General features: G+C 42.9%; 1 protein-coding gene across 1 annotated transcript; it reads left to right on the top strand.

Annotated features, from left to right (window-relative positions):
• Nucleotides 1-2,788: 2,788 nt before the first annotated feature.
• mmp23ba (matrix metallopeptidase 23ba) lies at nt 2,789-10,919 on the top strand. Its single transcript, XM_080733297.1, has 8 exons — nt 2,789-3,065; nt 5,443-5,579; nt 6,392-6,531; nt 7,125-7,292; nt 7,901-8,065; nt 8,940-9,050; nt 10,152-10,278; nt 10,490-10,919. The coding sequence occupies exons 1-8, from the start codon at nt 2,955-2,957 to the stop codon at nt 10,662-10,664; spliced, it is 1,134 nt and encodes a 377-aa protein (XP_080589423.1). The 5' UTR covers nt 2,789-2,954; the 3' UTR covers nt 10,665-10,919.
• Nucleotides 10,920-11,817: the final 898 nt, after the last annotated feature.

Raw genomic sequence — 11,817 nt, 5'->3', positions numbered from 1 at the left:
CAAATGTATTGGTATCAAAATGTGATTAAAGTACCAAAAGTAGTTCAAAGTAGCTACTAATTATGCAGAATGTCCCATATAATCACAAGTAACTTAAACTATTTTTTTCAAAAATTTGTAGTGGAGCAAAAGTATAATATTAATGTAGCCTAGCCTACTTAGTTACTTTCCACTACTATCTATTTTCATTTAATTCAAGCACACACACACACACACACACACACACACACACACACACACACACACATTTTCATGTTTGACAAAATATAATATAGGCCTGGCCTATTATATCATATTTTGTCATACACAGCAAGCTCTCACCATTTGCAGTTTGCAAGAAAGGGGGAAGAATTAATAAACAATATAGACGTTTTAAAAAAGGTTTTATGGTCATGATTCACCAGGATCCGGGATGGCTTGATTCTAGGCTTAAAATAGGCCTAATTGATATAGCCTAAATGTTTTTGTAAATCTCTATGGGATTTTTCTTTTCTTTTTTTTGGCACCAGAAAACCACGCCCACCCAGAACCTTCTACAATAGCTCATTTCAGTAAGGGAGTGTACGTTTATTATCCACTAGGGGGGGCTGGTTGACAGATTGTAACTTTTAAAAAAAATTCCTTGCCCCCCCCCCAACCTTCAGATTTTTTTTGGTGATCCCCCCTGCGTGACTTGAAGAAAATGCATGCCCCCCCCCTCCCCAATAAACTATATATATATATATATATATATATATATATATATATATATATATATATATATATATAGGCCTATATATACATACACACACACGCACGCACGCACACGCACGCACGCATGCACGCACGCACGCACGCACGCACACACACACACACACACACACACACACACACACAATATAGCACCCTATTTGACAATTGATTGATTGATTGATTGATTGATTGATTGAGGGTACAGAACAGTACAGTTCATTGATACAAGATTAGCCTCGGAAACGCAGGCATTTTATTTTGGCAATAGGATACAAGATCAACTGGACCACAAGAAAGCTTTTGGGATTAAATGTGGGTCTCTTTGTACTCAACTAATACAGAAAGGGTCCATTTGGTTCCACAACACTCAAAACAAAAGAAAGATTGAGCAACTGTGAACTATTTTCCATGATATAAAATCTAAAATCATAGTTTAAAACCAAGCTGTTTCTCCTATACCTCCTTCCCTGCCGAAAGCCTTGTTATTGCCTTGAACTAACAATATTTGACAGATATGACTGCTTAGGCTATACAATTCAGTCTCAGGCCACATTCTCATACATAATTCGGTAGTCAGTGCGAATTATGGGAGGGAAGAAGTTGCAACATTCTTGCATAGGCCTATAGGATACGTTTGCTCCACTTTGTCAACCGCAACAAGCCTTGCTTAGTCCACGTCTGTCCACGGGACATGTATCCAAGCTGACTAATAATGCATCCTCCATCTCCCTGTGAATATTAATTCTTCAAGTTCAACCACAATGTAACCAGGCGGTGACCAAGCAGGGTAGCCTAGCCCTATTTACCTGCGGTCGGAAACGGGCGATCAAAAAATAAAACGAGCGGCGGATAACGTCTCTCTCTCTCTCTCTCTCTCTCTCTCTCTCTCTCTCTCTCTCTCTCTCTGTGTGTCTCTGCGCTCCGCGCATGAAGCGTCTCCATTTGGACATGATTTGGAACAGAGCGAGAGAGAGATGGATTACGTTTTGTTCTTCTGGTTTAAGTTCATCATGGCTCGGTCAATTATGAAGCGATTAAAACAAATAAAACGTCACCTCTTCCTTGGAAAGCCTCACTTCCATGGACTGTATTGTGTCCCTATTACATCTAAAGATGTATACGTTGGCTGATCTACCAGTGCGCCATGCAGTGCGCTCCCATAATGGACATTTCCCGACATTGATTTGCTATATAAAACCATATTTGATAGATATAACTATCATCTACAATTACTTATTGTAGAGAACGTTATAGGCTTAATAGGGTATTTTAGCCTAGTGCGCAATGCCACCCTGGCAATGCCGATACGAAATTAATATGGCATTCATATTATTCAAGTTATTATACAGCCTACCAAAAGCTGTATGGTTTAAAGTAGGCCTAATTAATATACGTATAGGATATACTGCAGCACTCGTGTGTAAAGCCCTGTGTTGGTTCTTCTGTTAGCTTCACAATCACTTTTGTAGAATGCAACACAAACTCGAAGCACTGCGCTGTCAGCGCCGAGTCGCCGACTGCGCCCAATGAATGCGTTTCTTGTGGGAAGATTTACAGAAGCGGAATATACCAAGTTAATCAGGGGGAACTTGATAAATATAGGGGAGTAAACACGTATGAAAAATAACAAAAGAAAACATTTTTTTAATACAAAATTCAACAAATTAAAATTGCATGGACCCCCCTCCAGCCAAAATAAAAAAGTCATGGTCCCCCCTGACAATCAAATTATTATTTGAGAACCCCCCCTCGCTATGGACTATACCCACCTTAAGTATTAGACGAACACTCCCTAACTCAGTTGCCTAGCCACAACCCTTTTTTCCATTTTTTTTCTAACTAGACTGAGTTTTATTAGAAACACAGAAGTCGTGCCATATTTTTCATAGACTTCCTTTGCTTTCTATGACTGTGACCCCATGCTGCCCCATCCGAAGTAATGTGAAACCTGCACCTGGCAGACGGTGCGGAACAGCGCCTCTAGCGGCCCAGAGGCGAACAGAGAGAGCTGCAGACGTCTGACTCTTGATGTCTGACTCTGAACCCAGTCCGCGGGCTGGACTGCGCTGCTGTCTCTATTTATTATCACCGCTACACAACTACAGTAGAATATATATTATAAAACATATGCAATGGACGAATATTGATGTCCACCACGGGAATAGATGGTACATCTGTCTAGTCTTCGTTGAGGGATTGCTTTTTGTTTTCTGGAGGGTGATATGATCGCAACCATGCACCAGACTGTCAGAAGTTTACCGAGAGTTCTGCTCGTCTTAACGGTGCTCGGAGGCGCTCTGTTCGCAGGAGCTTACCCTACCTGGAGACTGGAGGTATGGTTGAACCACTGTTGTGTGCATGGCGAATGCAATTGTCTGTGATCACAATTATAATTTTCCACTGCCACAGAATCCATGCATTTATCTGCAGCGTGACATTGATAGTCTAGTACTATAACATAATCTGACGAAATAGAAGAAATAGATAGATCTTGAGAAAGTGTTATTAAAACAAACAAAAAACACCTCCCCTTGCTGGAATCAGAGGGCTTGGGGTGCATGGGTTTATTTCCTTTGACACACAGTCACACACGCACGCGCGCTGCGGGCGCGCACACAGTCTATAACAGGTAAGGATACCCAATATATTTAGGTAAGAAAGATGAGATTACAGTGGTTGGTTATTCTTGAAGGTGTTTAAACTTACTTAGGCCTACCATTCCTTGCACTTTTGTTCAAATTAACCAAGATTTCTCAACCTGAAAGATAATGCTTTGCTTAATTGAGTGGGACAAACTACCAACTCTCAAGAGCATTCCCATGATGGTTTATAGACACAAAAACAGTAGACTGTGTTTATTTAACTCTGAGAGTGTAAGTATATTCTCAGAATTAGACATTTTTATAGGATTTTACTGTAAGACAAAGCAGCATAAGGACTTATCCATGGCATTGTCTATGTGTCATTTCCTATTCCTATTCTATATAAACATCCTCATTAATAGCCTACTTGCAGATGGGAAAGCACTGCAACTATATGCATTTAATTTAAAAACTGTCTGTGGCTTACTGTACTGTCAGACCTTGTGTGAGAGTTCCACCAATACATGTAAACATGGAAACATATGATATTACTATATATACTGTTGTCGCTTTGTGGCTTCTACATTTTTGCATTAAGAATTTGAGGAAAACCATCTCCTCTCGTGAAAGAAAAGTCACCTGAAACAATGTTTTAATTGCATTCAGATCTTACAGACTCACCCAGCAATATTGAGGATAAATCCTTTGGGGATTTCAATTATTATACAAAGCAGAGCAAAAGTCCCATCATTACTCATCAGCGATACACAGTTAAGTCCTGAGTGTCAATTTAACTCAGAGTGTTCACATGGAACCCAAGTCTTTAGTCCACACTGCCTTGCTGTTTGATTTCAGGAGGTAAAAGTTTATGCAGGTAAACAACCTATTAATCTTGGGGTTAGATGTAGAGTGAATTGGATAGACTTGATGTATGCCTTCCTTCTTCAATGTTTGCCAAACAAGAAACTGCAGAAGCAGTGTGTGTGTGTGTGTGTGTGTGTGTGTGTGTGTGTGTGTGTGTGTGTGTGTGTGTGTGTGTGTGTGTGTGCCAAAGGTAGAAGCTTAAAACAACATGAATACCTTCAAAGGATTAAGATTTAGGATACATGGGCAGCTTTCATGTAGTTGGAGGAGCACAGAATGTCTCCAGTTTCAGGAGTAATAAACGTCTGGTTTAATGAATGTGCACCTCCTTGGCTCTGTTATCAGGATACAAGGAAAGTCCTAACTCTCTCTTGGCAAAAAGAAAATGTATAAAAACCATATCATTATTTCTTTATAAAATTTATTTTGTGAGTATTTCTGTTTGGAATCCTCTAAGGTCAGAATTACGCTTCAGTTTCAAGTTGGTGAACTCGTGCATTTATCAGTTCACCTCCTTTTTCCATAAATAAATAAAAGAATCAACTGGGACAAGTGATATTATGGTATATTGCAGCCAAACCAAACCGGCCTACAGTTTAACTTGCCCAGTCACTCACAGCATATTTACGATAGCACTAAAACAAAAACTACCCATAGTCAGCCTTTCAAAGCTGTAAAACGAGAATAGAATCCAATCCAGGTGTTATTATTTGGGGAGTCTTTTTTGCCCCTCCCCAAAGGGACATCAGACACAATCTATCTGCAAAATGTATCATACTTAACGTTTGGAAAGGGCTTTTTACTGCTGACCGCTTCCTTTTTCCATGAGATGGAATGCTCTTGCATGAAAATGTAATACGTAACATTCACATGCAAGGCGCTGAAATAACAGCACAGTTATGTGCAGTAGTAACAGTAAAATCACAGCAGACCTTGATGTTCACGAGGCATGTCAAAATCTCTCAAGGGTCTAAAATGTGGCAATACAACATTATACCATATTGCCTTTGTTTGAAACCCTGTGGAAAACTAATTATGGCTAAATCACGGTGTCAGAGTGTATTGTCTTCAGAGTGAAACCCAAGCAGGGCCCTTAAAGTTCGGTCTAGTTTAGTTCAGCCCATAAAGAGGCTCTTTCACCACCATCTGAACAATACTGTCTGTGTCCCGTCGCGTGCTCCTAAAGTGTTCTTTTCCTGTGGCGGCCGGCAAGACGGTCGGATCATGTGTCAGGTGGTTAATCAAAGATTTTTATTTGTCCAAGGAAGAAGCTCACACCAGTGTGTTGCTCATTGGGATCCGGAAAGACGCCCGATCGCAAGTGCTCCATCTCTCCAGGAACAAGCGCTACACCCTCACCCCGGAGCAACTGAAATGGGACAAGTTCAAGCTCACATACAAGTACAAAGATTGACTGTAATCCATTTCATGTCAAATCCTCATCAGTCATCATAGACAAAAAAACATATCTAAAGCAATAGAGCAACATACAAATTGTACGGTATAATGAGGCATCTGGGTGGAGTGTGTGGTGCAGGAGTAAATCAAAGAGATTAAGGGATGCATCCAGCTTGGACGGGTACTCCAACCAATAAAATTGGCTGTTTACAGCAGAGAAGCCAGGTGGGGAGGGTGATCTCTTTCACTGCATTAGTGACGCCTTCAGATTGGTCAGTGTGCCTGTTCAGCCGGGATAGGAACTAGTGCACTGTTAACCCAAAACCCAAACAGTGGGTTGGGACCCATTTGTGGGTCACGGACCAATATGTATGGGTCACGACTCAAGTAAAAATCCTATTTTCTTTTAAGTTAAAAACGTCTTATCTCTCTTTTGGGTCTCAAACTAAAAAGTTTGGGAACCACTGAACTAGTGTGTTCCTCCACATGCATCATGTCCTCCTGTTGAAACTCCTCACTGTCAGGTGAAACCTCACATGTGACCAACGCAATGTGGGCTTAGCAGTGACAGGGACTACACATGTGAGGAAAATTGGGACTTGGCATATAATGACTAAATTGGGAGAAAAGGGGAGTGTAGTGCCATAAAATGACCAAAGATAAATAACTACATCTGAGAGCGATCATAGATTAGTAATGCTGAGGAAACAGTACATCAGAAGCTTTTGTGGTGTTCCCTCTTGCTTCTTATTCATTGTTTTTTATTTCTGAAGATAAATGGTTGTATACCAGATGATGCTCTTGCTCTTCTACAGACTTCTCTCTTTCCCGACAAACTTGATGAATGCCAGTGACACGCGCAAGGGCATCGCCAAAGCTTTCAGCATGTGGAGCGATGTCTCACCTTTCAGCTTCAGAGAGGTGCCAGCTGACCAAGACGCGGACATTAAGATAGGTGGGCACACGGCATGTTCTGTCACAAACAGATGTTCCCCGGTGCATAGTTCTGGGCCTTCTGCTTTTGTCATTACTTGCTTTTCTCTCTGTGTTCATGGCGACCCGTGTGTAACGCCAAACCTGTCAACACTTTTATTTGGCTTTTATTTCTCCCTTCTTTTTTTATTTTACTTTTAGTATTTTTAAGCTATGGCTAATTTGATATTCAGTGTTATTCATAAAATGTTTTTTTTTTTTTTTCTTTTTTTGTAAAAAATGTAATAAAAGCAGAATATCTTCCAAGAATGTCTGACCAGGGTGCAATAAGTAAGTAAATCAAGCCTTGTCCGTCCCATTGGGAGACAGCCCCATGGTCTGGGATTCTTGTGGCTGCATAAATTCTCAGTGCAAGTGAGAAAAATGGTTGTCATGCAGTGTGGGGGGTTTGTAGAAAACGTTTCGTTCCATAATTCATCATTTCCCAGTTGTACTGTATGCAAAACAGAATGGCTGGAGTGAGGATTTCCCTTCTTGGCTCTGAGATATGTCTCTCCTTCTCCCTGTTGCGTTCTCTCTCTCTCTCTCTCTCTCTCTCAATTCTCTCCCTGGCAGGCTTCTATCCCATCAACCACACAGACTGTCTGCAGTCCTACCTGCACCACTGTTTCGACGGTATCACTGGAGAGCTGGCCCACGCCTTCTTCCCCCCAACGGGGGAGATCCACTTTGATGACCATGAGTACTGGGTACTGGGGAACATGCGGTTCAGCTGGAAGAAAGGCATGTACCTTTGCGTCAATCTTACCGTTTCATTTACTGAAACCAAATATAGTGTGGGACCTTAAGGGGAGCAAATGCACCAAATTTTGCACAGATGTAGCAAGTGGCCTCAGAAAACGATGGTTTAGTGATGAAAAGTGATGACTCATCACTTTTCATCACTAATCACAGTTTTGTGGGCGTTTTCTGGGGCCATTTGGAGCCCAAGGAATGTTTTTTGTGCAAAACAAATGCTTGCAATGGATTCAGCATCATGACAACCCCCTAGTTAGACCCCTCACATCCTACTTAAATACCTAGAAAAAAAAGGTTTTTCTGGGTATGTTCCTCCTGTATAGAAAGTCGATGGGAGCCCAACTTGATTTGACCGCTGTGGCGACCCCGAAGGTCGCAAACTCGGGCGCCCTAGCTAAATCATTAGAGCATGCCATGGGCTACATCTGTGCAAAATTCGGCGCTTTAAGACAAATTTGTACGAAATTTGCATTTGCTCCCCTTAAGGCCCCACACTAATATACTTGACTTGAGAACACAATCTTGCAGAAAGGTTGTCTGTGAGAGAAGCGCAGTGTCCAAGATGCAAAGTAATCGATGGTATCTTTGTGCAGGAGTTTGGCTGACGGACCTGGTCCACGTGGCAGCACATGAGATCGGTCACGTTCTGGGACTCATGCACTCTCTGAACCCTAATGCTATAATGCACCTGAATGCAACTCTGACAGGGCGCAAGCTAATCTCACAGGACGAAGTGTGGGGCTTGCACCGACTCTATGGTATGTCAAGAATTCCATGCGAGAAAGAGATGCTCATCTCTCAGACGTAAATGTTTTTCTTCATGATTTATTCTCTCAAACTGGAATGCAGTCTGATTAACACCTATTCTTAGACTTGTAGAACAAGGGTCTTCAACAGGGGGTCCGGGATCCCTAGGGGGTCCGCAGAGTTACTACAGGGTGTCCTCCAAATCTGTGTGACTTTTTGTCTCCTGTTTATATTAACCACTTGAACCCTAGAGTCCATATTCTCTGAGAGCTTTAGCCAAAAATAGCCGATCTACTGCGAGGCGTTGTGAGCTTGTAGATCGGCTATTTTTGGCAAAGAGGTTTGGTGTAGAGGGGGAAAAGAGCAGACTAAGTACAGAGTGAAATGTCAAGTTTATTAATTATTGACGGTTCATGTGGTTAAATATCTGAAAACACAAATTGACATGAATCCAAAATACACTTATGTTTCGGCTGTCAAACGATGAAACTATATGGAATTTATGAAAAGGTTCTGGGGGTCCCTGCTCTCGCTCAACTAAGGACCCCTTCCTTGGCCTGAAAATATTGAAGACCCCTGTTGTAGAACATTTGAGTGCTGTATAAGACCGCTGTGACTCATTTAGAATCCAAAGCACCTAGATTAGGAGCTCTGGATGGAGAACACGCGGTAGGTCTGGCATCAGTTCCACAGTTGCTTCCGAAAGCCAACGTGGCATTATTGAATATAGTAGACACTGTGAGTCATCATTAGTATGTGTGTGTAGTGTGAGTCATTTTCAGTAAGAGCAGATTATCAGTCCAAATTCTTGCACTGCAGAGCGAAAGCTGGCCTCTGATCCCTCTCTCATCCCTCCCTCCTCTTTGCTCCATCTCTCTCCTACAGGATGTTTGGATCGGTTATTTATCTGTCCCGCTTGGGCGAGGAAAGGCTATTGCGACAGCAAGCGCAAGCTCATGCAGAAGCACTGCCCCTCCAGCTGTGACTTTTGTTACGGTAAGACAGAGCAGTAGTCCAGAGGAAAAAAGATTACGCTCCATCGTCTGCTGCCGGGAGCCGCTGTGAACCGTTTGCCAACAGAGCAACGGGAGCCAGCAGGTCCAGCCATGTGGAGCTGTGATGGGGGTTTTCAAACATCTGATTCTAAAACAGATTAGCACTTGCCACTGGGGGAAAACTAATTCAGGAAGAGTTATTTAGGCTCGGAAAACGTCAGCGTCCGTAGAGAGGCAATTTGTGTTAAGGCACAGAGCACAACAAAACGCAACTGCAACCTGTCTGAGCTTTGCACCTGGACGCACACTGCTTAACCCATTATCAGAGCATTCAATAAATTAGCGAGTCTGTGTCGGCAGTCAACAGCCGTACTCCTTTCATAGTGTTGCATTCAAATACTGTACCTCAGTCCTGAGGTCTCTGGTTGCACAACAGGAAATGGCTCCTCCTAAACCATCACAGCACATAGATTGTTGTGGGTTTCTCTGTGTTTTTTTTTCATGGTCTGTAACAAGGGACAGTGTGGATAGAGGCGAGACGATATGATTCCTGGCTCCGGGTAATCTGTTCCTCATTGCTGATTGGGAGACGTTGTTCGGCTGTGGAAAAATTCCTGAGTGACTCCAAACCGCTGGAATTTCAGACTGTGGCTTGAGGGTTAGAGACGCAGAAGGTCAAATTGGATTTTTGCGGCATTAACGAGAGCGACTGTTTTATTTAGTTTTTTTTTTCTCTTTTTTCGAGTAGACATTTCAGCTGACCGCGAGGCCGTCCCTGCGGTGCTTCCACAGAAACCAGACAGCTAACACTGATAAGACACCACAAGGTCTAAGGTTGGGGGAGCGGGCGGGTTGACAGTTTTTATGCAATATTAATTGCAGGTCATCAAAAGTACGTTAAGATGTGTATGAGGAAAGGCTATGGTGACAGCTCTGAAAGAAAAAATATGTATACTGTAGATCGCCCCCACACTCAAACCACGACTTTGAAAAAAAAAGAAAAAACATGACAATGACATTATGACAAAGGAGTATGACTCTGTGGTCTGGCGTTTGCAGGGGAATTACTCAATATTTGACCACCTTTGTCCTCCGCTTCTAGAATTCCCCTTCCCCACCGTGGCGCCCACGCCAGCTCCCCCGCGGACCAAACACAAGCTAGTGGCCGAGGGCAAGAAGCTGACGTTCCGCTGTGGGAAGAAAATTGCGTCAAAGAAAGGCAAAGTATAGTGAGTACCCCCTTCTCATCTCATGCCTTTACACCCAACTTGACCGTTTCGATGTCACACAGCGGAAAATCGGAAAATCCGCAACCACTCGCAACGCGGCGCATGGCGACACGTTGGATCTGCTACTTATGCTAGTTTGGACAATCTTAAAGACATTCCCAAAAATAACGTGTTTAACTGAGTGCTGTTTCACCCCTTCCCTCCCTATTAGCTGGTACAAAGACGGAGAGCTGCTGGAATACTCCCACCCGGGGTACATCTCGCTGAAAGACAACCACATCAGCATTGTAGCCAACGCCATCAACGAGGGCACCTACACCTGTATCGTGAAGAAAAAGAACAAGGTCCTCACCAACTACTCCTGGAGGGTGCGAGTGCGCTTCTGAAGCCCACACCGCGCACCCTGCAGCACAGACGCACTGGGTATCACAAAGGAAGAGACAGAGAGAGAGACACACCAACACATACACAATAGTCAAAAGGGGACCTCATTCACCAGGGCACATATTTTCTTTCTTTTTGTGTTGTTTTCGTTTCTTTAACCTCCCACCCTCCACTGTTTCACACACAACTCACTTTTGTGCATTATTTGTTGTCCTGTAAATGCATTTTGATACATGCACAAATAAAGGTTAAGTGACAAATAAGTATTTCTGTGAAAACAAAACTGGAAAACAAATCACGGCACACAAGATAGGTCATATTTACCGTAATTCTGAGATAAAGTATTTGTGAACTCGTATTTAGAATGACGGGCACCCAGCAGAAGACAATCTGAAACAAGCAGAAGACTGCAAGCGCCGTACAAAGATCCTTCTGCTGCATGCCATTTGAAGAATTTACAAACTGACCAAACCAAAGCACTTGGGGCCAGAATAAGCAATGTTGTCTACACTCCGTTGGAACTGTTTGGACCTTCATCCACATATGGAACACCTCAGACGTCTAGCTTACTTTACTAGCCTCTGAGTGAGGCCAGCCAGCCTCCGCCTCTAGAGACCTCAGTCTGTTCCACTACCAGCTCCCTTTCCAGACTTATTCACCACATCAGGTGCAGTAATCCACAGTAGGGCTTGTGGGGGACCCATAGATAAAAGTGATTAATGCACATTTCCATTTTGTATTGGTTCGGAGTAATCCGGAGACGAGGGACCTTTGCTGCGTGTGTGTGTGTGTGTGTGTGTGTGTGTGTGTGTGTGTGTTCCAGTCTGAGCACTGAGCAGCCAAGCCGTCTTGCAGGAATGAGACCCACTGTTTATTTTTCTCCGGTTTAAAATCGAAAATAATTTATTGGTTTAATTCTGAAGACGTGGAGCCACTTTAACAACAAAGGCAGAGGGGGTCTGGCGCTCTTTTTTCCCTGAAAGAACAAAGTACTGAGACAAAGTGTGCAGTGCAAAGAATGACATCACTTTTGGACGGCTGCTACTGAGCTGGGTTCAAGGCCGTTTTTCGGGGTGGTATTTTTCTTTTTTTGGCTTTAGCATGACTTTTTTTTTCTTCTCTTTTTTGCACTCTGGCAGCGTGGGGCTGTTTGCA

This window comes from Nannobrachium achirus, assembly GCF_963921795.1.
Source record: "Nannobrachium achirus genome assembly, chromosome: 9".
NCBI lineage: Eukaryota > Metazoa > Chordata > Actinopteri > Myctophiformes > Myctophidae > Nannobrachium > Nannobrachium achirus.
The sequence above is the reverse complement of the archived record's forward strand: the minus strand, read 5'-3'. Positions and strand labels throughout refer to the sequence as shown.

Coding starts and splice junctions, on each gene's coding strand:
- mmp23ba (XM_080733297.1), top strand. CDS start 2,955: ATGATCGCAACCATGCACCAGACTGTCAGAAGTTTACCGAGAGTTCTG. Junction 5,580..6,391: donor AAGTTCAAGCTCACATACAA/GTACAAAGATTG, acceptor GCTCTTCTACAG/ACTTCTCTCTTTCCCGACAA. Junction 8,066..8,939: donor GGGCTTGCACCGACTCTATG/GTATGTCAAGAA, acceptor TCTCTCCTACAG/GATGTTTGGATCGGTTATTT.